The following is a 26,515-nucleotide window of genomic DNA, read 5'->3' on the forward strand; positions in this document are numbered from 1 at the left end:
TAGAGGAAAAAAAAATCCATTGACCCCCTCTTGTTCCTGGTTTTCCTCTTGTACTCCACCGTTGAAGCACTCCTCCATTATTCTTGCCTCGATCACCTTCCCCACAAGCCCACAAGCATCATGACCGATGTGGAGAAGGATGACACGACCATTTCCAAGGGGAATCTTGCCTTTTTCTCGCCTACCAATGAACTTAGCAATGTCGAACAGGTTGCGCCCGGAGAGCCCCGCGGCTCGCCGCAACTGAAGCGCAAGTTGAAAAGCAGGCACTTGCATATGATTGCAATTGGTTAGTGGGTTGCTGAGCTTGCAAAGAAGTAGCAATAATATACTAACCAGTTTAAATACAGGTGGAACCATCGGAACTGGTCTATTCATTGGAAGTGGAACTGCTCTGGCGCATTCAGGGCCAGTCGGCGCGCTCATCGCCTACATCTTCATCGCTACTATCGTTTTCTCCGTGATGACCTCGCTAGGCGAGATTGCCACTTACATACCAATTTCCGGAGCATTCACATCCTACGCAACACGTCTAGTTGATCCAAGTCTCGGGTTTGCCATGGGCTGGCTTTATTGGTTTTCATGGGCCATCACGTTTGCTTTGGAGCTGGTCACAGTCGGTTTGATTATCGAATACTGGAACAGCTCGATTCCAATCTCTATCTTTATAGCTGTATTCTGGGTGTTGATGACACTGCTGAATATGCTACCGGTTAACTTTTATGGCGAGGTTGAGTTTTGGTTCTCGAGTATTAAGGTTTTCACCGTGATTGGATTCATGATCTTTGCCATCTGTATCGATGCTGGTGCTGGTGACCAGGGATACCTTGGATTTCATAATTGGGTTCACCCTGGACCTTTTGCCGATTACTTGATAACACCTGGGCCAACAGCCAAGTTTGTTGGCTTTTGGGCGGTTCTCATTCAAGCCGGATTTTCGTGTCAGGGAACGGAACTTGTTGGTATCGCAGCAGGCGAAACAGAGAACCCACGCCGGACGATTCCAAAGGCTATCAAAATCACGTTCATTCGTATCATTTTGTTCTTTGTTCTGACAGTTTTCTTTATTGGTCTTCTTGTGCCATATGATAACAAGGATCTTCTGTCAGGTGCATCTAACGCAGCAGCATCACCATTTGTCATCGCTGCGCAATTGGCAGGCGTCAAGGTTTTGCCCAGTCTCATCAACGCTGTCCTTTTGACCGTCGTTTTATCTGCAGCCAACTCGAATGTCTACAGCGGTAGCAGAATTCTTGTTGGCCTGGCACAGGAAGGGTTTGCCTTTTCCTTTTTCACCAAGACTACCAAGGGTGGCGTCCCATTCTACGGAGTCTTGCTCACCTCAGCCATTGGTCTTCTTGGATTTTTGAATGTTTCCAATTCAGGAACAACGGTCTTCAATTGGCTGTTGAATATCTCGGCAGTTGCCGGGTTCATCGCCTGGGCCACCCTGAATATGTGTCATATAGGGTTCATGCGAGCTCTGAAGGCCCGCAAGATTAGCAGAGATGTGCTTCCCTATAAGGCCCCTTTGCAACCATATCTTGCCTGGTATGGGCTTTTTGTCAACATTTTGATCATCTTCACACAGGGATTCACAGCTTGGATTCCGTCATTCAGCGTGGAGAACTTTTTCGTTGCATATATCAGCGTGATCTTGTTTGCAGTACTGTGGATTGGCCATAAGCTCATATTCCGCGACGCTTTTGTGTCCCCCCTTCAGGCAGATCTTGATACAGGGCGCTTGGAGGTTGAGGCCCAGCATTGGGAGGTCACTATGCCGACCACTTGGTATGGAAAGCTTTGGAGTATCATAGCTGGATAGTAATTGCTCGGCGCTGCAGGTGATTAGTCGCATTTTTCTTTGATTATTCAGGAATGGCCCCGGGGTTGCATTTTCTGTTTAGAAAAACGAACATATATACAAATACAAACTATTTAAACATACTGGTTTTCTTGCAAGCCTGGAGGAAACAGATCTTGCGTATACCATATTGTACAAATGGCCGCTGCTCGAGGTTGTTTTTTATTGTTTCTCAGGAGCCAGAGAACCCATCCAAGTCTTGTCCGCATCCTTCTCCTTATTGGCAGAGGACTTGGGAACTCGTCGACCGGTCTCTGGAATCAAGGACTTGGTCAGAGCCTTTGCTTCTTGCAACCTGCGCATAGTCTCATCTCGTCCCAAAATAGCCATAGTCTCGGGAATACCAGGTCCTGGCGCCGAAGCCGAAAGGGCCCAGCGTAGGTAGTGGTACAGTTCTTTTTTGAAGAGCTTATCCAGTGCAATTGGAGCATCTTGTAGCTCAGTGGGCAGTGCCACAGACTCGGAGCCGTCATATGAAGTGATGTTCATGCGGTGCGTTTCCACAGTCCAATGAGCAGATGGTACGAGAGCGAAAGCCGCAGCAGCAGTGTGGAGTGCTTGCATCGGGATCGTGGGGTTTGGTGCCGAGTCCGATGACACGATGGGAGTAGAGGCAGGGGTATAGGGGGATCGATCAAGTTCTGTGGTAAAGAAGGTGGAGTTGCGTTCCACAAACTCCGAAGCCGTTGTGTAGGACTTGGCATCGGCACGCAGAAGAGGAGCGACATACTCGTTGAGTGCACGGCCTTCCAAGATATCAGCAAGGAATTTTTGAGCCTGACTTTCCTCAACAATAGTAGAAACCCTGTTCACCATTTGATCGAAGTCATGTCCACCATCAGCTGCGAACCGCTGGGCATGGGCCTTCTGAAGGAACCATAGCTTCTCGAATGCGACGACAGTGTTTCCCCGAGTGATCTTCAGGTTGAAGATGTTCTCCAATTCTTTGAGATTGAAGATATCTGACTTCTGTGAATGAGACCAACCCAAGAGTGCCGCAAAGTTGACCAATGTAGCTGGGAAGATTCCTTGTTTGTCTTTAAACGAGGAGAGGTCAATGTCAGCATTTCGCTTGCTCAGCTTCTGTCCGTTCTTATCGACAAGAAGAGGAACGTGACCAAATTGCGGAGGTGTCCACTTGAAAGCATTATAGAGTGCCATATGCATTGGCGTAGATGGCATCCACTCCGTGCCTCGAATGACGTGGGTAATCTTCATACAATGGTCATCCACCACATTAGCTAAATGGTATGTCGGGTACCCGTCTGATTTCATCAGGATAGGGTCATCATAGACGCGGTCGATTAAGTCCAGTTTGCTGACGTTGAGCTTGTTTTGTCCGGTCTTGCCGTAGACGAGATCGTTGAACATGGGGTATCCATCCACCTTCAACCGAACCACATGTGATTCTCCCTTGAACGCGCGGTCTTCAGACTCTTCATGAGATATATCGGCACACTTCCGATCGTATCCGGGTGCTAGTCCTGCTTGACTACGATGGCGGGCGTGGGAATCGAGCCGCTCGGAGGAGCAGAAACATCGGTAAGCATGGCCGTTATTGATTAGATCGTTTGTGTGAGTTCGGTAGAGAGCAGTCCGCTCGGACTAGGCAATACGTATCAGTAATGTTCAAGGCATAGTGTAGGATGGCCTCTCACTTGTCTATATGGTCCGTATTGACCACCAACAACAGGACCTATCATCGCCGGTTAGCTCGGGCAGATGCGTCAAATCGAACTTGGCTTGAAGTTACCTTCATCCCAATGAAGTCCTGCCCAATGTAGATCGTCATATAGCCTCTGCTCTGCGTCTGGGATTGTCCGTTTCTGTGTTTCTTAGCTGTCGTCCATATTTGATTCCGAATGTGGAGACCAACCTGGTCGGTATCCTCAATACGCAGTAGGAACTGGCCGCCGGTCCGCTTGGCAAGAAGATAATTGAATAGCGCTGTCCGAAGAGAACCCAGGTGAAGATATCCGGTTGGCGAGGGAGCGAAACGCGTGCGCGCAGGGGTATCGGGGAGATTGTTCTTCGGTTTGCGGAGTTGCGCGCCCGCGGATGAGGACGAGGCTCTGCATTGAATGCAGGTCCAGGATCGTCGGGCCCAAAGGCCACTGGGTGAAGTCCTCATTGAAATCGAATTGGACGTGTGATCGGCGGGGGAAGGTTGTCAAGCCGGGGTGGTTCGATGTTGGGGGATTTTTTTGCGGAGTCTCGGCAGCTCCGCGCGATTGGAAGCTTCCCGCAAAAATTCGATGACCAACTCCGTTCGGCTTCCTGCCTGAACATCTTTTCTCCTTCACGTCAACACTGCTCCCACCCTCGGCGCCTTTGTGATTTCATTTTGGTATAAAAGTCGCTAGAAGGCGTTGCAATTCTGTTTATCTGCAAGCAGTAGGTTCTTGTCCTTGTTCCTTCTGATCGGTTTGTTGACTGTTACTAATTTGACCTGCAGTGGCTCAAGTTGAAGTTGACCTCTACGGTATGCGAAAGGATCCCAGACGTTATCGCGACTACGGAAATAATACAGCAGGGCTGACTTGATGTTTTTCACCGTTATAGAGGTCCTAGAGATCCAAAGAGGGGCAAGCAAAGATGAAATTCGCTCCGCTTACCGCAAGGTGGGACCGCCATTCACGACTTCGCTCGGAGATACAACACTGACAAGGGATATATCTAGGCTGCCCTCTCTAGCCACCCCGACAAAGTCCCCGAAGATGAGCGCCCCACTGCCGAGATCAAGTTCAAGGCCGTTCAAGAGGCATACGAAATCCTGTATGATGACCAGAAGCGCCACATTTACGATACCCATGGCATGTCCGCTTTCAACGGCTCCGGTGACCCTGGTATGGGTGGCGGTATGCCTGGCGATGTTGACCTTGATGACCTTCTGGCACAGATGTTCGGTGGCATGGGCGGCATGGGGGGGTGGAGGCATGCCTGGTATGGGCGGTATGCCCGGGATGGGAGGTATGGGAGGTATGCCTGGAGGCGGCCAGCCTCGCCGAAGCCGCAACGAGCAACAAGACTATGAAGTCAGCCTAGAGATGCTTTACAAGGGAAAGACCGTCAAATTCGCCAGCACCAAGAACGTTGTCTGCAGTCTTTGCAAGGGTAAAGGTGGCAAGGAGAAGGCCAAGGCCAAGGAGTGCTCCACCTGCGAGGGTCACGGAGTCAGAGAAGTTATCATGCAACAGGGCGGTTTCCTTACGAAGTCGGCCCAGCCCTGTACCACATGTAACGGACAGGGTCGCTTCTTCAGCCCCAAGGATAAGTGCAAGAAGTGCAAGGGCAACAAGACCACCGAGGAGAAGAAGATTCTTGAGATGTACATTCCTCCTGGTTCTCGGTATGTTTCGTCCCAATTTCCCGGCTTGATATGTCAAATGAAAAGTGACTGATCCCATTTATTAGTGAGGGAGACAAGATTGTGCTGGAGGGCGAGGCAGACCAAGTACCTGACCAAGAGCCCGGTGACATTATCTTCCGCCTGGTGCAGGAGGAGCACGAAGTTTTTGACCGCGCTGGTTCCGACCTTCGCGCTAGCTTCGATGTGACAGTGGCCGAGGCTTTGACCGGGTTCTCTCGCGTGGTGATCAAGCACCTTGACGGTCGTGGTATTGAACTCACACACCCGGCTGGCAAGGTTCTCTCGCCCCTACAGATTCTCAAGATTCCGGGCGAGGGCATGCCCATCAAGCGCAGCGACTCCAAGGGTGATCTCTACTTGGTGGTCAACGTCACGTTCCCCGAAGAGAGCTGGAAGCCTACCCCCGAGATGCTCGAGAAGATCAAGCAGGTGCTTCCCGGACCCGAGGCCCCCATCACAGCCGAGACAGTGGACGAGGTTGAGTACGACCCGAAGGGCAACATGGAGGAGTTTGGTGCCCAGGATGCGCAGGGCGGTTCTGCCTGGGTTGACGACGAAGAAGAAGAGCCGGCGCAGTGCGCCGCTCAGTAAGCGCCAAAAAAAAGAGATATCCTGTCTTTCAGTCATAGAAGGCGTTTGGGGCTTGCACATTCTCTGTTTTGTTTCATTTCTTCTCGGGACACGAACATCTCCCATCCACGATCATGACCGTACAGTAGACTAGCTAGTCGCTAGAAATCCTCTTTCATGTTGCATTAAATTGAATCATTGTTATGTGTATATGTACTAGTACCATAGTGGAGTGCCTGAGTGGGTACGAATCTCATAGATGTGGAGTGGCATCCGTCATGCATAGTGTAGGGGGCTCATATCCATGTGCATCTTTGCTTGTCGCCGTGGGAGACGAAACTCCATGAGGTTGGGGAGATTTGTATAATCAAGATTCGAAGACCTACTACAGCCTTTATGCTAACGATTTTTCGTTCCATAATCGGTGGTGGTGGCTGTTAAACCAATCACTGTGCGTATTTAAGTACTAGTAAGACATGAGATGCCAAAGGAACTCCGTGGGTGAAGGAATTCGTACTAGATCCTGAACCGTTGTGATTAGAAAAGTGACTATGAGATTACCTTTATTTTGTAGCATACGGTAGCCTGAGCAATATCAGTACGTTGAGGATCCTAGTCTTTAATTTTCCTGCATTACATTTTGACATTGTATTTACAGAAACAGACGTGAGATATTATCCTGTTTTATTAATCTAACATGATTCTAAATATCGCAAAAAGGTGGTATAATAAAAGAAACAGCTTGAAAAAACGCTTCAAATGCTAGTAGATATCCAACATCCTTCAACAGAGCTCGAACGCATAAACGAATGATGGGAGAAATCAAATCAGGCATGGGTATATGAAGGGTTATTATGGTCATATGCAGGGTTATATGCCGTATTGTTGTATCCGGGGACCTGGGGAGTAGGAGGCGGCAGATGGGGGCCATTGGCATAGCCAGATTCATAGGCGTTGGGGTGATTGAGAGGGAAGCTGTCGTCGTTGACGTTTCCTGACCAGGTGGCCTGGTCGTCGGGGAGACGACCATATTTGCTAGGGTTGTTTGCGCGTGCCTTGGTGTCCGCAAAGTACCAGAAGAAGGTGACAACCATGTAAATTGCCATCAGACCGACATCCAAGCCATACTGCGGCCATTCGTTCTCCTGGAGGTAGCCGCCATTTCCACTCTTGTACTCAATAAGACGATAGATGTTTCGGCCTGTGATGAGAACACCAGTAATGTAGATGGAAAATATCATCAGCTGCAGACGCAGGGTTGGATCGATCGACTTGGCAATGTGACGCTTCGAGACTCGCACATGGAAAATTATAGCCGACACGAGGAAGACCAAGAAAAGGATCACCTGCAGTGCGAGACCAGCGAGGATGACGTTTTTCGCGACATTGACTTTGTGCGCGGTGTCACTGGAGGTAGAATTGACTAGGTTGGCAAGGCTGACAGCTCCAAAGGCTTGGACCAGGAAACAGAGGATATCGCCGATAACAAAGATCTTGGTTTCCCAGTTGACGCGGATCAGCGAGAGCTTGGGATGTCCAGACGCGACAACCAAACGTCCAAAAAACATATATACGGCGGCAGCGTAAAGAATTGGCGCCAGGAGAATCAGGACCATCTGAATAATGTATGGGGGTAGTTTGTCCAAGTGATCATGTCCATAAGCTCGCGCTAGGAGACCCACAAACTCGACTGTTCAGGGGGGAAATTCCATGTTAGTTCAACTCTTTCCAAAAAATTGGTTGAAGCCGTGGATGAAACACATACACAGTCCTCCGAGGATAATAGCAATGCCGAACCATTGTCGCGTGGTGAAAATTTTCCAAGCATGTAAGATCGATGTCGAAAGGAAAAAGGCCGCGAAAACAATGGCCACAATCTTGTTGGGCTTGTAGTACTCGTACAAATTATCGGTCGCTTCCACCATAGTGATATTCGTAGACGTATTCGTTTAGGTCGTTAATTTTTGTGAAGTGGATGGTTACGCTGAACAAGATGGCCAAGACCTTATAAAGGTCCTCGGGTGAGGCTGTGCGTCAACGGCCCCCACGGCGGAGCTGATTCTCAAATCCGATTCAACTAGCTGATTGGCTCGCACTGCATGGCTGATTCGGCGTCAGCCTCGTCGAGCCGCAGTCTCTTTTTCCATTTCAAGGAGCATGGAGCGACCCGGCCCCTCTTGGGGTGCATAGGGCTGTGTTTTGGGCAAGAAGGTTGACAGCCAAGTCAACGATGCTGCCGCCACGTCGTCACACCTGCGTGCCTGCATCGAGAGCAAGTCGAGAGCTTACAAACTTGGCAGAACCTGGCCGAACTTAAGCATCATTACGATATCCAATTGCTTGTTGAAAAGCCCAAGTAGACTCTTCTGTCCAGTACTCAGTACTGGCATTCATGCTATACGAACAGCTAGCCGCATTGTGAATAGTTTGGGAAGGCCTAGTGGGTCATCGATTACCGAACACGCGGTGGGTAAGGTTTTCGTTTCTTCACGTCCAACGATTAGTGCTTATGCCCCCTGAACAGGACTCCGTAGTGGATACTGAATTTGTGCGTGCAAACTCAGCTTTCTACATCAAAGTCACGTGCCATTGTTTACGGCCTGGCAGCCTAAAATTAGACGTCGCAAGGCCCACCTTAAGTAGACTAGCGTATGTGATAGCCAATAAGGATTCAGAATCGAGGCGACTATGCAATCATGTCGATTGCGATTTGCATACCTCATTAGGAATACCTTATTAGAGGCTGTTCTGGATCCCCCCCCCCATTTTATCATGCAGACACAGCCCTTTCATGAAGCATTTCATCAGGACAATGATTTGCTTCCAGAGACGAAGCTGGAAAAAGCCCCAGGGGAAAGGTTTTAAGCTTATCGTAGCAGTCAGGTGGAAAACAAATCATACGAACAAGAGTTTGCTTAAGGTACGAATGGTGGAAAGCTTGTCGTCCAAGGATGACTAATTAGATAGAGAAATAAGCCCTGGTGCTTATTTGATCGCGTGAGACCATATGAGGCCACAGATATCCATGGATGTTCCGAAGTTCCTTTTTTTCTTTTCTTTTTCTTTTCACTCGGTAATTGGAATGAAGTACCAAAATCAGACGTACACTAAGCAAGTTTGGAATAGAAAAGTGAGCGAAACTTATATTCCTTAATCCTCATGATCGAGACAAATCATGGACTTTCCTGAAAGAAAACCCCACTAACTCTTATATACTACAGACGTCACCAAAAAGACCCCAAAGACACCTTCGTATAGGCATTTCAACAACCATGGCAAGCACCAATATCAGCCTGGTACTTCATCCAGCTGGGTTCGCGCAGGTAAACGGCGTCAGTGCCGAAGATGCAAAGCTTTCGCGCATTGACGTGACAGATGCCCAAATACCCAGTCCAGCAGATGCCAGCGCAGCAAGCGAGTAGATGACGTCAAAAGTATTCCAAACAAACTTCTTCTTGTATCCTCGGATCCAGCGTTTTATACCGCTATCTACGCGGTTGACTTCACCAGTCTGCGGATTGTACTCTTCCTCGGGTAGTATCGCGTCTTTCTGGACATTGTATCCAACAAGTAGCATGGGCGGGAAGGTATAAGAAAACTGCAAGATACAGGCCGCACCGACGAAAGAAGTCAAATTGCTAATTTGGGGAATCGCGGCGGCGATGATCCATGCAAGACCCCAGTAGATCGGGACTATTGTGATGTTAGTGTTGAATTCAAATTTGAGCTAATGGAGTAACTAACCGAGTGCAATCCATAACCATTTGCCCCGACGGCTATCCAGAGGGGGGAAGTGGAAAACATCGCGGAGAACCGCGGAGTAGAACACTTTAATTCCGATGTTTCCATAGAGCAGAGCGGCGATAACACCGGTGATGAAGGAAATTGCGTTTCCAAGAGTTTGGAAGCGATAAGCACTATTTGGGATACCTGTGAGGTAAAGTTAGCACGCTGAAAGAGGGAGTAAAGGTTGGAAAAACTCACCCTGATAGGCGGGATTGAAGGTAAATTGTCCTTGGGCACTGTAGACAACCATGCCCATGATCAAGTAGCAAGCATAGATGAAGATCTCGGCGCAGATAAATCCCTTCCAGAAATCATATGGCCGTCTCATCTCAGCCATGAGTTCGTTGAATAGTGTCGCACCACCGTAAGCAAAAACACCGTTCATCATGGCATTCACTTTGTCGTTGAGGGTGGAGGATTCAGGCCAGTTGGCAGTTGTTTGCACGGGGCCCTCGGGAATGTTGTAACTCTGCGCAACTGCGTCGTAGTTCGGAGGATATTGGTAGACAACCGCCATAGTCATTATAATGACGATGACATTCAGCCAAATGGCAATATTTGCCAGCCAGGAAAGGCGCTGCAGGGTGCGAATTTGCCCTAAAGCGAAACCGATAAGCATAAAAATAACCTCAGCAACAATGAAGCAAAGAAATCCATTGCCACCGACACCAGCCGCCATCTGTGCCAAGCCTTGTCCGTTACTAGTGATCAACAGGGCCACGTTCAAGAAAAACTGAAAGCTTTGCAAAAAGTTGACCACGATACGAGCCCAGCTGCCAAAGATTCGGAACGCAACATCGCCGTAATTGCGCATGGGAAACCGAGTTGAGTCTAGTCCGACGAACATGTGCCACAATTGCATGCCGGAGTAACAAGCCATGGCACCAAATGCAGTGTATAGAGCAAAACCAGGCCCATAGCCCATCTTGCTAATTGCCCATGGCACATTGGTGGGGCCCAAGATATCAGTGGTAATCAAGTAGAAAATAGAGCCCCAAGTTGCGGTCCGGCCCGCTCTCTGTGCCTGTTCCCACTCGCTTTCGGTCACGCCCCAGCTATCCGAGGTGTCGCTATTCACGGTTTGGTTCGAGGGTTCGGGGGTGCCGCTTTTCTCGTTGGCAGTGGTAGCAGCGGGAGTGGAAGGTGGCGACTCTTTGGACTTTTTTCCCATGATAACGCTGCCCAGTGAAGCGAGGCCGACGTTATCGGTTCGCATATTCTTTTCCACCTCACGAGAGCGCTTTGCCCAATAATGGTAGCTCTCGAAGTTGATACTGGTATCCAGGTAGATTGAGCCATGTCCATGCAGTATCGGTGGAGGAATATCGTGAGACATTGTCTCTGGGTGTTCCTCTTTAGTGCCAATGATATCTGCTTCGGCACCTAGGCGAGCGTCGGCAACACCACCAAGATTGGCAGCAGAGATATTGCCAGCCATGTTCAAGAAGAGACAAGAAGGGAATAGGAGATATCTACCAAGATCAAAGTGCAGATCCTATGGTGCCAGATAGCTGCGAGCAGAGAGAAGCGAAAAGGACACCTCCAGTCCAACAGGCCGGCATCGTGGGCCTTTCTAAAATAGGCCCGGACGACGTTCTCATCTTGCGGGGAACAAACATCATCTCCGAGGCATCTTTGGCGACTGGACAAGATGATAGCGGTGGGGAATCCAAAAGCTAGTCGCAAGCCCCTCTCCCCGTTGGTTGGTCAGTATAATCTCGGAGAAAGACTTACCAACAGCTTCCGGGTGCGCCGAATTGTGAGGATGTAACGATACAACCATTGACCCCATGTTTGGACGTGGGTCCGCACACGGAAATGCCAAACGACCCACTTTAGTGGATCGAATTGCTGGGCAGAAGCTTGTCTCTAGGCTTCCGAAGCGAATGGGTCCAATCGAAACCTGATGACTGGCGCGAGGTCTCACTGCTTGCGGTTAGCACGGCATCAAAATTGGCCCGGTCCTTAATAGTTTGATATTATGGGTTGGTTGCACGGTCACCGTGCGCCGGCGTACCATCGGAGACCGTCTCCTGATCGAGCGCCCCTCGCGTGGCTTGGACAATGGCATTGCTTGTGAGGCTTGATTCAGGATCCTTTTCTAGATGAATACGGGTTCTGCTTGGGCCATTGCAGGTCATTGGATCCGGGGTGTTGCATTTCCAGACTTTGGGGGTTCATGGGATACGTTGCGAAACGCCACGTTGTTATCGGCAGGCGGCGGCAGGCAGCGGCATTTTCCTGCAGGGCTCCCATAGGTTTACTCGTTATCATCCAGTGAGATGAGGACGAAAACGAAAGCGAAATTCTCCACTCCAACTGCGTGCTTCAAGCGACGAAGGCGAAGGTGGAACCCCGCCGGGGAAGATAATCAGAAGAAGGTCACTGGAAGCGATAGGCAGATTAGGAGCAAGACAGAGAAGGAGGAGATTATGATAAAGGTAATGATAATGGTCAAGAAGAACAAGAAACAACGCTGACAAAGAGATGTCAAAAAGCTGACAGGGTCTGGTTGAGTGAGTATTGTCAGCACTCTGTTCCACTGGTGGGTGCCGCTATGCCGCAAGGGGCAACGGGCTGAATCCTGCAGGTTTAACCCTTGTCTACCTAGGTATTCTCTAATTTATATGTACATCGATGCTATGCTCTAATTGCGCGCAATCCTATCTAGAAATATCGAAATCTGTCGATGCATCTCCAGCGGGCTGGAGTACATGGGAAAATGACCACACTCTTCGATCTGCGCTAATTCCACACCCCCCCTTCTTTAGTCGTTCGAGATACGACAACCCTCTCATCTCCCATCCGAACATGAACATTCGTGGGAAAGGCAGCCCAAGGAACATCCCCAGCAGATCTGCCTCATCAGATAAATGTACCATTGATTCGAAAATTGGTCGAACCGCTTCGACACGAACTCGTGCCCGAAGAGTGCTCGCATATAAGGCACTTCCGTAAGATCCACTGGTTCGGGTCCGGTCGATGAAGGCGTCGAAGAAGTCCTCAGGGTCATCTGACTTGAATGTGAATATTTGTCTGCTGAGGAAACAGTCTTCCGGGGCCAAATTGCCCTTGATATCCACAAAGCTCAGTACCCGGTCAGGGTTGCGGTGCGCCAGGTAGAGCGCTGTGAGCCCACCCATAGAGTGGCCCATCAAATGGAAGCGAGTGATTTTGAAGTGTTCCAGAAACGCTTCTGCAGTAGCGACAAGGAAAGGTATATCGGTGGCGGAGAGTTTATCGCTCTTGGTATGGCCGCAACCTGGCGCATCATATGCGATATAACCGTGATGTTTCAGATACGGGTGGAGATGTACATCTGCCAGGTCTTCTTTGCAGGACCCAAAGCCATGCAAGAATAAAATTGGAGGTTTAGATGTTAAACTGTGAACTGTAGAAGCCTCGAGGTTGACCCCTTGGACTTGGAGTGCGACGGTTTCGTAAGTGAGTGACATTTCGATGGCAAATGCAAAAAAAGAACGTGGGTGAGTTGTAGAACTTGAAAACTGCAATTGCCATCCAAATGGCAAATTGGGTAATTATTTACGGCAAAGTTGCCATTCTGACATCAAGATCGGTCAGCAACTCGGGAAGAAGAAATTTTGCCGATGCGCTGACGAGAACGGCGAAAGGTTGGTTCTGCCGGCCCGAAGAGCCAAGAAAAAAGTAACATTTATGGAATGAAACTACTTGATAGATAATTTGAGTTGGATAGAGCAGGCTACCTCCAAAATCCCCTTATAGTCCTTCTAGTTTATACAGTGGCTCCAACTTTGCTGACCGCTGGAAGAAAACATAGCGTCGAACAAACCACGGTAGCCAAGTACCAGTTTGATACCGTGCGTGTCTACTTATTGGAACACCGAAGGTAAAGTCGAGTTCTTCAAGCGTACGTTGTCTACCAAAGTTAATATGAATTCCATACAATCATCGACGCTGGGACTCACTTTGTTTCTGGAACCACGAGGAAGATGATGAGAAAAGCAAGAATGTTTAATCCCGCATAGAATCCGAAAGCTATGGTTCGAATCAGTCATTAGATCTTTTCAAATGTATTAAATAACTTCTTACCACCAGTGGGCGTTGTCTTCTTTAACAATGATGGGAATGTAAGGCTGAGTGCACTTCCTATAGAGTTATTGACGCAAATCGTGAGGGCGGCTCCCAGTTCACGATGGGAGAGCGGGAAAGCCTCGCTAAAATATATTGAGGCAATAGGCCCGATTCCTAGCCTAGTTAGCTGATTGTCTTTTGCAATTAAAATATCAAAGAACCTACCTGGTCCGTAAAATGCTGAAAATAGGTAGACGAAGAAGGCAATTAGAGGCACTCGGGCTGCAGACCCCGTAGGAAGCAAGAAGCAACAGCCTGCCGCCAGGAGACACCAAGCCATATTTGGGAACGTAAACAATAGAAGGTTTCGTCGACCGAAAGTGTCCATGGTAAAGACAGCTGGTAGGGCAAAGACAAATGTGACCAAGCCGAAACCAAGAGAGGCAAGTAGGCAATCTCGGGTAGAATATCCCGCCTCCTATATGAATGGTTAGCCCAGATTTCCCTCATTCTATTGAGAGACACACTTACCGAAAATATGGTGGACGAGTAAAAACTCATAATATTGATACCGGAAAATTGCTGTGATGTGACTATAATTGCACTCGAGATCATCGCTCGACGGAGGCGGGGTACGGTAAATAGTTCCCAAACTCGATGGGCAAGAGATTTGCCAGAGAATGCATCACGTTCCGTGACAACTTGACAATGCGCATAGTACTAAGGCTATTAGCGGATACTGATTGTGATAATCGAGAACACCTACCAGCTCTCTAGCGGCAATCAGCTCTGTGTTTCGCAAGCGAGAGAAAGATGCAAAGGCTTCCTTGTAGCGATACTTCTTCATAAGCCATCTTGGCGACTCTGGCATCACAATTAGTCTTGTTCACGATGATGGGGCACTCAATATCACCTGGGCAAAACCACACAAATATCAGCACTGGTATAGCCGGGGCAAAGGCAGCAGACAGTTGGAAGCGCCAAGCCAGTGGTCCAATGCGGTAGAATATTAGATTAGAGCAAAATCCACTGCCAATATAATTAGCCAACATCCTGGCTTCGATCACGTTATGGAGACATACACTAGAATTCCAAATGCTACCCAAAGCTGGAAACTTGTGACTAGGCCGCCTCGAATAGAGGCCGGACTGACCTCGGCACTGAAAACCGGGATAGTTGATATTTTAACGCCCATCCCTAAAGAAATGAGTCAATATTGCGCTTTTTGACAGCGATTTTCTTGATCATACCGAGTCCCATAAATAGACGACACACCAAGAGGCCCCACCAGTTTTGAGTAAACCCTTGAGCAAGAACGGGGAAAACGCAGCTGATATTCAAGTTAGCAGAGTAGAATGGTTATATTTCCCTAACCTTGGAACTAAATACTCACAACAAGCCGGTCACGAATATAGTGCCTCGACGACCCAGCCAATTATTCAGAGGATCTGATGCCCATGCACTAAAAAATTGTTAAAAACCTTGGAAGACTTCTTCCGCCAGTGATAGCGGCTTAAACTTGCCTTAGGAGACCGAAAAGGGTCGGGCTGTAAAGTATTAGATGGAATGAGGTAAGGCAGGTCTTGATTCCATTTGCTTACCCAGAATTGATGACCCCAACCAGCCACGCATTGTCTTCAATGCCGAATTCTTGGGGGAAAGAGAGATTGGCTCCATTGGCACCAGTGTTGTCCCATCCTTGGATAGCTGATCCAAGAGAGCACAAGCCAATACTGAAATACAGGGCCTTTGGTAGGTGCCATTTGTCTAACCCCACATTAGCATAAGCATTGGAAATACCGAGTATCTCTAGGTCTATCCACGCACGGGTATACTCTCGTCTCAAATGATATTTATCATCCTCAGTCAATTCAGATAAATCTTCGAAGCTTTGGGGGGTTCTGTGCTGCAAGTGCTCCTTTCTGAAACGTTTCGATATGGTCTTCGAATCCAAATTCCTGGCAGAAGCGGAGCACGCGATCGTAGAGATCGACTTTCGCAATACCAGCAAGAGGATTGGAGATCCTGCCAGCCAATTCGCCGTCAGTTCAGACATACCAGTACTCTCCCACGATTGAAGTTACTTGGTCGTACCTTGCATTGACATTGCGACTGTAGCTGCCCAGGTCCGCTTGGGCGGCCTCAGCATCCTCCACAAACACCGACTTTGGCTTAAGGTCTTCTTCCAAACTATGCTTCGACATGATGATAGCCTTTTGAAGCTCCCTGACAGCTCAAGAGCCCCAGGTTCCACAGCTCGAATATATACTCCACCACGACCGAGGTGGTCTCACGATTGGCAGATCGGTCAAGTTGGAATCCGGGGTGCGCTAGCGGCGCCGATCGAAGAGTAAACCAATGGGAGCACGTTAGGCTCCTCAACCCCTCAAGTCGTGACGCAGGGTGCCCTGCGTGGACCACGGCCTCAAAGCCGAGTTCTTTGTCCTGTGTGTGACCGAAGAAGCGGGGAGCGGCCTATCAGAAGCTTTGGTATGCTTGGCCTGAGCCGGTTGCTGGCCGTGGCCATCGGGAATGTGCCGACCCTGTACAGGCCAGGAATGCCCTGCGTGCAACTGAGCGCTGTACCACTGTAGAGCTGCAGCATTCATGCAGTCAGTTGGCAAAAGGCGGAATATCTTACCGGATCTTCTGGTGCCCTGTGTGTGTCCTGTACAGGCCTGGTCCACCTTTTGAGGGGTCACAGTTGTCCGATTGCCAGCAGTTCCAGTGGACGACAAACGTATATAGTCTGCCATTCTTTAGCTTAGAAGTGTGTATAGCCAACCTGAAGAATCGATTTATTTCCATTCACAAAATACAAAACTCTCAGCGGAATTCAGCAACATGGGTAGCGCGGACAATGTAACTTGGCTTCAGAAGCTCTCTGAGCAGTGTAAGGGAACCCTCCAGACTATATGCAATGTGACCAGTTCTAACAAATGCAGTAAACATCGATGTCGACTGGATGGACCCGGCATACACTTTGAGCATGCCCATTGTCCCTCATGATATGACAAGCAACCAAGGTTGGGTGCATGAGCAAATGTGCAATCCAGTGAACGAAGAGCTGTTCAAGAGTGTGGTCAAAGAATACAAGGACCAGGGATGGCTAGCGATCTATACTCGCATGGTAATAATATCTCATTCTATGAAATAACAAATAAAGAGTTTCTCTCACACAGTCTTCTAGGCATGCTTGATGTCCAAGGCCAACCTCGACAATATTCAAGGCCGGTGTCTGCTTCAGACTCTCCCTTCCAATGCCTATGATACAGAGAAAACAATAGAGCACGCGCGGGCCTACGCCCGTGAGTTCGAGAATTTGGGAGTCTCGAAAGATCGATTCTGCATCAAGATCCCCAGCACCGGACCAGCTCTCAATGCTTGCCCGATTCTCAAGGAAGAGGGCATCCGCACGCTTGGAACAACGCTTTTCAGTGTCCATCAGGCTATTGCGGCCAGCCAAGCGGGCTGCTTGTATGTCAGCCCGTACTATAATGGTAATCATACCCTCCTATCATGTGAAAGTACACCGGTTGACTCGATTTTTTATGGCAGAGGTTCGCGCACATGACGAGCAGGAGCTGTGGCCCAAATCTAACGACCCGGCTCTTCTGCACCCCATGTCGCCTCGATTGGTTCAGATCTTGGAGACATACAAGCGACTCTATAAGGAGACAGGCCAAGAGCAGCCGTTCCTCAAGAATGCCAGGTATGTTGAACGAAATAAGAATGTCGAACAGATGGGACTAAAAGGCGATTTAATAGCTTCATTTCCCCACAAGAAGCAATGGCAGCCGGCGAACTGGGCTGCCACTCGGCGACCATTTCTCACATGGTACTCACGGAGCTAGCAAATCTTCCATATGATGGATCTAAGCAGCCCGGAGAGGGTGTAAAAAAGCCCGCTCACCCATACAAGAATGCGGCGCCCACACCCGAGCGACTAAAGAAGATAGCCCAGACTGACCCACTGATCGGTCCTAACTGGGATGGAAAGCTGTCTAGAACAGATATCGACTACCTTGCAAATGGTGGTTCCGAGCTCGATAAGGCGAACGAGGCGGACCCGGAGACCAAGAAGCGACTTCGCGAGGCCCTTGCGCTGTTCGTTGCAGCCGAAAAGAGAAGCCAGGCGAAGATTGAGGAGGCCATGAAGGTGCTTTAGAGAAGCTGTATGAGGGAATTTTGTCGCCGCAATGAATGGCATGTCGCTCACTTATATAGATAGACTAGCCGGATTTGAGAATGAATTGATCGATTGGAAATTCTGATTGTCGGATCTCGCTTCCTCGTTGTTGAATGGGGCAGTTGTTGAGATAGCCATACTTTGGGGCCAAATTAATGGTACTTCCTCCGGCACAACCGTGTCATTTGTGCCATATTGTAAGTCACCATCGCCTGGTGGGGTTGTGGTATTTAAGCTGGGGTGTTGTGTCCAGAAAAAGGCGGAATCACTGATCAGATATGATGTGTTGGGGTCATACCCCAATTCTCCATCTTTTGGTGGCGTGGCTTCAACTACTTCAGGTGGTGTATTCCAAACAGCCGGGTGATCCCCTGTGATGTCCAAAGAGAAAGATGTAGACTTGGGTGCGCTAGACCAAGACCAGTCGTCTGCGTTGTATGTTGGCTGAGGAAGAGGAGGGAGACCGGACACCGCCTGAGGTGTTTGTAACGACAAAGAGGCAATGCCGGGAGCAGCGAGTGAAGGATTGGTCTGAAGCACTGGATTGTTAGGCGCAATATCTGTCTGTTTACTGGTGGATACAGTCGGCCCCTTGTCGGACAGCATCGAAACCACAGCGGGGTCGACTGGTCGGGGTTGGCGCGGAGCCCAACCACTCGCTTGACACAAGGGCCGGAGACTATTGACCTCTCGGAGCAGTTCATCACGCTCGAATAGGAGATCTTGAATGACACGGGCCGCCTGGTGATATCTGGCTTCTTGTGCTTTGTGGTAAGAGATACTCGCATCTACAATGACGTGCTTTGAAGGACGCTGCTCGGCTCTCAGCATTGGCAATAGGTCGGTCAGCTCCTATATATATATTGTTAGAGCCTGCAATAGGAGGACTAGTTATAGTAACAGACCATCAGGCGTTCACTGAATGCCTCTCGCCTCGACTTCTCGAATTCACGATGCACGGCGCGATCCTCGGCAGTCCAGTTCCGAATTCGCTTTTTCTTTGCTTTATGTGGCCCTGAAGACGGAGAGGCCATATTCTCATAGGCGTATGTATCTTGGGGTGTATCTGGCTCCATGGCTTCTTTGATGGGGTCTGGGAATCGTCTCGACTGAGTTGTATGGCGAGATCTGGGGAAGTGGGGGAAATGCGGAGAAGCGTCGGCTGCGGTTGTTCCGAACTACTCCTATGACAACCCCACCGGCTACTCCGTTGCTGAGTGCGATGGCAGTGCACTTACAGATGGACTATCTACAGACGTTAATAGATGAAATCTACGGCTTCTTTGGTCAAGTTAAACAAATATTCACTTACACTGCTGACATGCGCAAATTTTGGTGGCTTGATGAGGGGGTACTATAGATTCATAGAAATTGTCAGAGCGTAGGAGCAAGAGCAGCACGATATATACTCGTAGATAAACTGATAACTATATTGTATTATTAGATCAATAACACCTGAAATGATGCTGTTGTTTATTTATCGCCATGTGTTCCCGGGTGGTGATGAAAAGTTCATTGTTCGCTGCCAAAAAGAATTCAGGATAATCTCAGAACAACGAGTGGATTTCGTAACAAAATCGAGAGGAGTCTTATACGGGAAGAAGAAAGTTTAGTATGTACAGTACGATAAAAGGTAGAATCTGGGCTGTCATCGGAGCATCACATCTTTCGTGAACAGGCTGTATTGACGGCCGCCCAATCACCATTTTACCCGAGGTTTGCCCGGCTCCTCGCCTAATTTACCTTGACATGCCATCCTCGATTACAGCTATTCTCATCTTATCCAACAAGTTGAATGCCGCATTGGAGTGGCCATATACGCCCCCTTCGATCATTTCTGTTCCGTCCTTCCCTATTGCCGCAGCTATCATTGCTGGGCCACCTGGGTGCTCAGTCGCAAAAGTCGAAACGTCATGCACAGCCCTTCTGATAACGATCAGATTGCGTCCTGTTCTTGTCTGTTCCTCGTAATCTTCCCACTTCCAAACGGGTAGCTCTTCAAGTGGAATTCCCCAATCCACAGCCTGGCCTTCTTTCTCCAGCTCCTCTCTCTTTCGCTGCAGCAGCGATTTATTTATCTCATTCTGTGGGAAGCGCTTCAAATTGGTGGCAAGCCCGAGAAAGGATAAGAAAGCGATCATCCATTTGCCTGGATCGACATCATACCACCGAATTCCAGTTCGATAATCGGTGGGAAACTCATGGTGAAAATTATGATAACCCTCTCCCATAAGGAGGAGAGTGATAGCCCACGGACTTTGTCTTGCGGACTTGGTCGCTGTAAAAGGCCGATCCCCGACCCGATGAGCAACAGAATTCACACAAAATGTAAGTTGTTGCTGTATAGCCGTGCCTAAACAGCCTGCCCAAACGAACCCACCAAGAAAATCGCCATGCGAGAGTCCACATACGAGGGTAGGGACAAGGTATCCCATAATGGCGAATAAGAGGACGAAATATCGCCTTTGCCATTCCACGATTCGATCGGACTTGAGGTCGCTAATATCCACGCGGCCGGTGGTCGAGGTTTTGTTGTTCTCAAATATAATCCAGCCCATATGAGCATAGAAAAACCCCTTCTTTATACTATAAGGATCTTGGTCGGTATCAACATAGCGATGATGGGCGCGGTGATCCCGGGCCCACTTTTTGATGTGGTCTTGCCCTGCACCAGCACCAAGCAACGCAAACACAAGTCGTAAAGCCGTATTTGCGGTGTAGGTTCTGTGTGCCCAGAGACGATGATAGCCTATTTGTCAAATTTTCTTTTTAGAATTTGTAACCAGTCTCATAAATGTGGAAGCATTGGAGACACTCACCAGTGACTATAGCAAAGGAGCGTAGATACGCATAAAGTACCCCGAACAAAAGAGTCCTTGAATCTGAAGGAACCCATGGGATACTTGACAGTGCTCCCAAAGGGATCACTATGAGCGCAAACGCATTTCGCACATTAATGGAGAATAAAGTCGGGCTGTTTGAACTCCTCTCCTTGGGGGCTAGAGAGCGAGGTCGCACGGAAGAATGGTTCTGCTTTCTTGAAAGTAATAAGCTCGCCGACTCGGTTGTGAGTTGTTGCATGTCGAAGTAATCCAACCCTTTTAATCATATACACTTTTCGTAATTCTTTCGCGTATACTAGTAGCAGTACGAATGATTACTAGTTTGAGAGAGCGACGGCATCCAATATAAGCACTGGCCCTCATCGATCAGGATAAATACGGAGTACCAAAGAGGATTTTCAGCTGAGCCAAAAGTTTCATTCAGCTCGCGAATGATTGAAGAAGGAAATTCTGGTCTATTGAAGCCACACCAGCAAGCCATGTTGCACAAATAAATTCTAGTGGATTTGATAGGCCCCGGTCATGAACCATGCAAAAGAAATTTACGCATGTGGGGGCCCTGCAGGGAGACAGAAAACTTGATTTGATCTATCTGTTTTCCCCCTTTTTTCCTGGGGACATTATCGGCCAGCGAACAATATTTGAAGGCGGAATCTTATTCTCAGGAGTTCTCAGTTTGATTGATCAAGGATTATTTTAGTTTGCAAGATGAGAGTTGCGTGCAGAATACGGGCACTACTAAGTGGACACCCCATCTGGCTATCTGAACACCCTATCTGTCTATTTAGAAAAGGTGCTGTAAGTGTATTACCACTAACTACAGTAGGAGGCCAGAATTCTACTTCCTCACCTTCGGGTAGGTAACTGAGTAGGTACCTAGGTATGTACCAGTGCTAACTATCTTAGTAACTGATAGTATACCTAGGTATCTGATCAGGTAGATCCTACTAGCATAAGCTAACTATACCCTATACTAGTAGCCATATCTACCGCACCACACCTTGTCACTACTAACCTTGGAAGTGTGTATAAACTACTACATTATTTTAATTAGAAATGACCCGTGGTAATACACATACAGCACCTTTCCTAAATAGACAGATAAGGTATTCAGGTAGCCAGATGGGGTGTCCACTTAGTGGTGCCCCAGAATACCATTCATTCCTTATAGAGGAACTCCGAGTTGGAACTAAGTATGCGCATAGTATAGAGTGCCCCGCATGTAATCAGACAGTGCTCCGTAATTGTTACCTTAATATGTTGAGGTTTTTATATTCCTTATGCGAAATCAAATAGCGTGGCTAACTATGTATGTATGTATAATGGCCAATGTGAATGTGATGCATTAGCGTACATGCTGGCGGCGCTAGAAAAATTACATACAATCCGAAAACAGCCAAATTAACATGATTTAAGTACTCCGTACCTGGTATTGTCTCATTTAAATAGTACTAATCCAATACAATTACCTTACATAAATTGCGATATGAACTGCAGAGTCGACATATCTTTTGACCAGGCAGTGCCCATGTATTGTAGCTTTTCATTTCGTTTATTTGCGGTGTGATGAGTGACAGTCGAAAAGCCTTATTTGGGAACGGTGCAGACCTCCGGATCACTCATGCATAAGACAGGTGTAAAACTGCAGCCAGCATCAATAATAAGAATTCCTTCTTCTCCTATCCTCATGTCTAATTGGTTGTTGTGAAGCACATTCTGGTGTCAGTTTGAGCCAATGCTCGAGAGATCGGCAGACTATCACAATCCCCCACAAGCAATTGGTTGCCTGTCTCCGGTCAGCCATTTTCTTTTTCCGCAAATTAGGGCCTAATCTCATGATTCGAAATATTAATACTCCGTGCTGTAGCATGTCATGAGGGGGGGGCTCATAAATTTCCACTGGTATCACGAAGCATTTGCGGGGGATCATCATCATGGGGATTTCAGAGGCATTCGAATCTGTTGAATTTACGCTTCCGAGTCTGGACATCTTCAACATACCCCCTCGGCCACTCATACGAACCCCCCTCGCACCTGTTAATACTCCTCTGGAAAGGTTTTTCCGCCCACTCAGTATCAACCCAAGATTCTTCGACCTGTCGCTGAATCCCGAATTCGTTTTTACGTTCGTGGCAGTATATGTCACTGTCGTTCTTCTCTTGAACCAATTCAATGCCGGTCGTCAGTATAGACCATGGGCTTTGACCAGGATTTCTATCTTTAAGGGGTTCATGGTAGCACACAACTCGCTGCTTGCTTTATTTTCTGCATGGGTCTTTTACGGTATTGTCTACTATCAGTATGACCATTGGAAATCGACAACATCAGAACTGGAAGACAAGTCTTCCGCCCATGTGGTCGAATTCCTATGTCAACTAAACTCGAAGGACTATCGGAGTAAGTTACAGCCTCTATTTGGGAATCCTCATATCAGCAAGGTAAATACATCAGCTAAGCGCTACCTTTCTTAGTACTCGCAAAGCCACCCACTGGCTCTGAAGAAAGAGTCATTTACATGTACTGGATTTTCTATATCAGCAAGTTTTACGAGGTCGTGGACACCCTCATTATCCTCGCTCGAGGCAAGAAGAGCTCAACTTTGCAAACCTTTCACCATGCGGGGGTCATAATCATTGGATGGACGGGGCTGAGATATGAATCTCCAATGGCTCCTCCGGGTGCCATGTTGAATGCGATGGTGCATACTTTGATGGTAAGTTATACATGCCTATTTTTTCTATCTTCCGAGGACAGTCAGTGTCATCTATACTTCATACCTGGGTACTAACAAAGGGTGATCGGTATTTTCAGTACTTCTACTTCACTCTTCAAACGCTGAGAATACCCGTTCTGAAAGTATTCAAACGTGCATTGACGATTATTCAAATTGCCCAGTTTATTGTGGGTTTAGGATTTGCTCATTTTTATCTTTTTGTGAGTTACAAAGCTCCGTTGTCCACGGGCGCGCCTCAGGCAGGATCGTTCAAAGCAAATGGCCAAGCATCGAATGTATCGACCGGGGTGACTACTACAATCCCATGCTTGGGTAATCAAGGTGAAGGTTTTCCTCTCGTTGTGGCAAGCTCCTATCTTTTGCCCTTGATATATCTGTTTGTGGAATTTTACACGAATTCGTATACAGGAAAGGCCATGAAGACAACTAAGGTTGCGAAAGTGAAATGAGAACCTTCGAACCCACAAGAGACAAGCATAACCCTGTATCTAAACTCAAGTTCAACCCAATTTTTTTTTTTCTTTCTTTGAGGGAAGGATTTCCAGCAGTGAGAAAGGAGTACCGGGAGGAAATTGAGGTGGCCTGTGTGTGGCTTTTCCGTTGATGACAATGTGGAATATGTGGCTTGGGTTTCAGAGATTGTCCAGGCCAGATGGCTATTTTCACACTCGGATTCGCGCTTCTTAGCTCAGCAGTATCAGTCTACGGGCAATGGCACTCCGTAGTACAGAGATCTACTTAGAATGAGATTATGCCAGCCATAATCCGTAACCCGTACTATTGTGGTGTGGCAGTGCTGGGTGATAAAATGAAGGGCTCCATCACCACTCCATAGTCCGTACTTCCTACACCGGACGAACAAACGTGAAACCAGTGGACCAAGGGGCAGCCCCTTCTACTGAAAAAAATTCCACACGTCAGGTGTGCCCCAAAAGTTGTGGCCCAGGCCAGGCAGCGGCCAAGATTTACAGAATGGAGCATAGCTGTTGTGGCTGGCGGCGCCTCAAAATATGCCGGAAAGTCAAAAAGAAAAAAATGACTGCTCCGTAATCAAACTGAAAAAGGAAAATCAAAAGTAGCGAAAAAACCCGAAGTCAAATGAAGTGTCCGACAGGGGGTTTTGGTGTCTCTTTTGAGGCAATCGGACGAGGTAAGGCTGAGCCACGCGGGCCTCGCCTGCACCCGGGAAGCTTCTTCGACACTCGACGCACAACGCCAAGAGAAGGTGGTGTGAGACGATCGCTGGTTGTGGAACAGCACTGGGTAGGGTATGACACAGTTTCCCCTGAGCTGGGACGAGACACGAGCCAAATCAGACTAAGTTATTCTTAGGGCTAGACCTGGGTAAGAAAAACTCGAAAATCGCGCGCGAACCCTTGGGTTGGCACACGGGTTTCCCGTCAAAAGACAGAAAATTACCCGGCGATCTCAGTGCCTGGACAGACTCCACTGAGAAAAAGAGGGAACCTTTAACAGATTGAACAGAGTGGAGAAGACCAAGATGAAAGGTCAAGGCGGGTGGCAACGGGGGAAGACCGGAGGTGGAGTCCATCACAGCTTTTTCCTGGACTTGGCACACTAAGCTGCTCCCTCCCACATTCCCGGTTTTCTTTCTTCCCTTTTATATATACTCCGTTATCACACTCTCTTCAATCACTCGCATAATGACATTCCTCCACTCAAAAGCTCCCTCTCTTGCATGCGCTCGTGCTGAGCAATAACACCGGCTTTCAGCCTTGGTCCCTGCGCGCTTGGCCAATTCCTCTCAGCCACTCAACCCGGTCTGGCCTTCAATCCACCCATCCTCAATCTGTCGCGGATCGTCCTCCTCCTTGAATTACAATCAAGCAATAAAGCTAGTATCTGAGCTGTTCAAGTTCTTGTACCCGGCCCGCTAGCTGCATATTTGAATCACGGCCCTTCCCGAAACTCAGCAATCCCGTCATTGAATCCCAGCTTCGGCAACGGCTGCTCACCGCAACGATAACGCAACTTTCCAAACGCCTGGCCGTTGAAGCATTCCTACCTATCCAGTCCCTGCCTCGGACCACGGCCCGTGCTACTGTCTCCTTTCCACATTCCTCCTGATAAGTGCATCTGCACACCCCCAGGGATCCTTCACCGAGCTTCTGTGAAAGCCGAAGGAACACCCTCGCCATTCTCAACCCAACTCGATTTTTGCGCAATTGATCCCTTGCACCTTTGTCACTATGGACGTCGACTTATAGCTGCCGTTTCCTCCCTCGGATACACTTTTTTCTGTACTTCAAGCGTCTTTTCCATACCCATCTCCTGCTTTTGATATCTCCCTTACTTGGGCGATCTTTCCGATACGATCCCAAATCGCGTGTCTCCCCCTGTCAACCACATCATTGCCATCGACAATCATGGCCCCAAACCTCTTCCTCTGCTTGCGCACCCTCTGTTGCCCCACATATTGGTTCCAACATGGTGATCGCGTCGACAGCAACGCCAACCGAGAACAACATTGGGAAACCCCCGTCCCGGGTACCTATAAATTCCTCCCCGGTCGCGGCTGGCATCTCATCCAACGCGATGGATGCGATTTCGAAGAAAAAGCCCCAGCTGCTTTAGTCTACTGCCGCATTCTCCATCGCTATATGTTCGAGTCGGAACTCGAAGAGCGCTGCCGCTGGTTTTCGGCTCCGCTGCACAAGGGCACTAAGCCCGAGAAACTCCGATTTTTCCTGCTCGACGATGGTCTTCACTGGGTCGCCGGATGGGACTCTAAGGGACGCTTCATTCCTGGCCCCTACCCTAAGTGGTGGCTCGATGAAGATGGCGAAACGATGCGTCGTGGCGTCTCGCCGCCCGCCAGTGCCAACGTCTCTCGGTGCAACAGTATCGTTGTGCCCAAATTCGATTAAATGGCAAGCGATGTCTTTTTTTGGACAGCCATCACGAATATCCACTACAATTACGACAGATTTTCAACACGCCTTTGTTGCCTTAATATTTTCAACTTCGGCAAGCGTTTCAGCGTGTTTCCTGGTTATCAAAAGTGCTTTTTAGACTCCGCGTGATGACTGGGTTCTACATTTCGGGCTTATGGTGTCTTTTCTTACAGCCCATTGCGGCATTCTTT

The 26,515-nt window shown here is 48.5% G+C and overlaps 12 protein-coding genes across 12 annotated transcripts; 5 read left to right on the plus strand and 7 right to left on the minus strand.

Moving 5' to 3' along the window:
• Positions 1 to 120: 120 nt before the first annotated feature.
• N7533_004638 (Arginine permease CAN1) lies at positions 121 to 1,825 on the plus strand (the record flags this gene model as incomplete). The annotated part of the gene is made up of 2 exons (XM_057101288.1): positions 121 to 289; positions 351 to 1,825. The coding sequence occupies 2 exons, from the start codon at positions 121 to 123 to the stop codon at positions 1,823 to 1,825; spliced, it is 1,644 nt and encodes a 547-aa protein (XP_056960918.1).
• Positions 1,826 to 2,026: 201 nt separating this feature from the next.
• N7533_004639 (glutamate--tRNA ligase MSE1) lies at positions 2,027 to 3,995 on the minus strand (the record flags this gene model as incomplete). Its single annotated transcript, XM_057101289.1, has 2 exons — positions 2,027 to 3,469; positions 3,618 to 3,995. 2 exons carry the CDS (start codon positions 3,993 to 3,995, stop codon positions 2,027 to 2,029), a joined length of 1,821 nt encoding a protein of 606 aa, XP_056960919.1.
• A 326-nt stretch (positions 3,996 to 4,321) lies between these two features.
• On the plus strand, positions 4,322 to 5,825 carry N7533_004640 (putative DnaJ domain protein (Mas5); the record flags this gene model as incomplete). Its single annotated transcript, XM_057101290.1, has 5 exons — positions 4,322 to 4,346; positions 4,427 to 4,485; positions 4,545 to 4,843; positions 4,905 to 5,213; positions 5,279 to 5,825. Coding segments are annotated over 5 exons (1,239 nt in total), but the record flags the coding sequence as incomplete, so codon positions are not given.
• An 806-nt stretch (positions 5,826 to 6,631) lies between these two features.
• N7533_004641 (RTA1 domain-containing protein) lies at positions 6,632 to 7,729 on the minus strand (the record flags this gene model as incomplete). Its single annotated transcript, XM_057101291.1, has 2 exons — positions 6,632 to 7,494; positions 7,570 to 7,729. The coding sequence occupies 2 exons, from the start codon at positions 7,727 to 7,729 to the stop codon at positions 6,632 to 6,634; spliced, it is 1,023 nt and encodes a 340-aa protein (XP_056960921.1).
• Positions 7,730 to 9,105: 1,376 nt separating this feature from the next.
• N7533_004642 (uncharacterized protein) lies at positions 9,106 to 11,028 on the minus strand (the record flags this gene model as incomplete). Its single annotated transcript, XM_057101292.1, has 3 exons — positions 9,106 to 9,497; positions 9,549 to 9,734; positions 9,789 to 11,028. 3 exons carry the CDS (start codon positions 11,026 to 11,028, stop codon positions 9,106 to 9,108), a joined length of 1,818 nt encoding a protein of 605 aa, XP_056960922.1.
• A 1,225-nt stretch (positions 11,029 to 12,253) lies between these two features.
• N7533_004643 (alpha/beta fold hydrolase) lies at positions 12,254 to 13,045 on the minus strand (the record flags this gene model as incomplete). The annotated part of the gene is made up of 1 exon (XM_057101293.1): positions 12,254 to 13,045. One exon carries the CDS (start codon positions 13,043 to 13,045, stop codon positions 12,254 to 12,256), a length of 792 nt encoding a protein of 263 aa, XP_056960923.1.
• A 283-nt stretch (positions 13,046 to 13,328) lies between these two features.
• Positions 13,329 to 15,847, minus strand: N7533_004644 (sugar porter family MFS transporter; the record flags this gene model as incomplete). Its single annotated transcript, XM_057101294.1, has 15 exons — positions 13,329 to 13,488; positions 13,538 to 13,607; positions 13,662 to 13,817; positions 13,869 to 14,121; positions 14,175 to 14,363; positions 14,410 to 14,507; positions 14,557 to 14,672; positions 14,726 to 14,840; positions 14,894 to 14,973; positions 15,037 to 15,105; positions 15,167 to 15,190; positions 15,245 to 15,410; positions 15,471 to 15,544; positions 15,573 to 15,668; positions 15,738 to 15,847. 15 exons carry the CDS (start codon positions 15,845 to 15,847, stop codon positions 13,329 to 13,331), a joined length of 1,776 nt encoding a protein of 591 aa, XP_056960924.1.
• Positions 15,848 to 16,487: 640 nt separating this feature from the next.
• On the plus strand, positions 16,488 to 17,811 carry N7533_004645 (uncharacterized protein; the record flags this gene model as incomplete). Its single annotated transcript, XM_057101295.1, has 5 exons — positions 16,488 to 16,536; positions 16,589 to 16,773; positions 16,834 to 17,143; positions 17,202 to 17,355; positions 17,412 to 17,811. 5 exons carry the CDS (start codon positions 16,488 to 16,490, stop codon positions 17,809 to 17,811), a joined length of 1,098 nt encoding a protein of 365 aa, XP_056960925.1.
• Positions 17,812 to 17,862: 51 nt separating this feature from the next.
• On the minus strand, positions 17,863 to 18,908 carry N7533_004646 (basic helix-loop-helix domain-containing protein; the record flags this gene model as incomplete). The annotated part of the gene is made up of 2 exons (XM_057101296.1): positions 17,863 to 18,684; positions 18,738 to 18,908. 2 exons carry the CDS (start codon positions 18,906 to 18,908, stop codon positions 17,863 to 17,865), a joined length of 993 nt encoding a protein of 330 aa, XP_056960926.1.
• A 663-nt stretch (positions 18,909 to 19,571) lies between these two features.
• On the minus strand, positions 19,572 to 20,913 carry N7533_004647 (acyl-CoA desaturase; the record flags this gene model as incomplete). The annotated part of the gene is made up of 2 exons (XM_057101297.1): positions 19,572 to 20,581; positions 20,652 to 20,913. The coding sequence occupies 2 exons, from the start codon at positions 20,911 to 20,913 to the stop codon at positions 19,572 to 19,574; spliced, it is 1,272 nt and encodes a 423-aa protein (XP_056960927.1).
• A 1,696-nt stretch (positions 20,914 to 22,609) lies between these two features.
• N7533_004648 (elongation of very long chain fatty acids protein) lies at positions 22,610 to 23,858 on the plus strand (the record flags this gene model as incomplete). Its single annotated transcript, XM_057101298.1, has 3 exons — positions 22,610 to 23,072; positions 23,147 to 23,388; positions 23,487 to 23,858. 3 exons carry the CDS (start codon positions 22,610 to 22,612, stop codon positions 23,856 to 23,858), a joined length of 1,077 nt encoding a protein of 358 aa, XP_056960928.1.
• A 1,938-nt stretch (positions 23,859 to 25,796) lies between these two features.
• N7533_004649 (uncharacterized protein) lies at positions 25,797 to 26,297 on the plus strand (the record flags this gene model as incomplete). Its single annotated transcript, XM_057101299.1, has 1 exon — positions 25,797 to 26,297. The coding sequence occupies one exon, from the start codon at positions 25,797 to 25,799 to the stop codon at positions 26,295 to 26,297; it is 501 nt and encodes a 166-aa protein (XP_056960929.1).
• Positions 26,298 to 26,515: the final 218 nt, after the last annotated feature.

This window comes from Penicillium manginii (assembly GCF_028828005.1).
Source record: "Penicillium manginii strain IBT 31320 chromosome Unknown utg000004l:1.0-7231830.0:1.0-7236170.0, whole genome shotgun sequence".
NCBI lineage: Eukaryota > Fungi > Ascomycota > Eurotiomycetes > Eurotiales > Aspergillaceae > Penicillium > Penicillium manginii.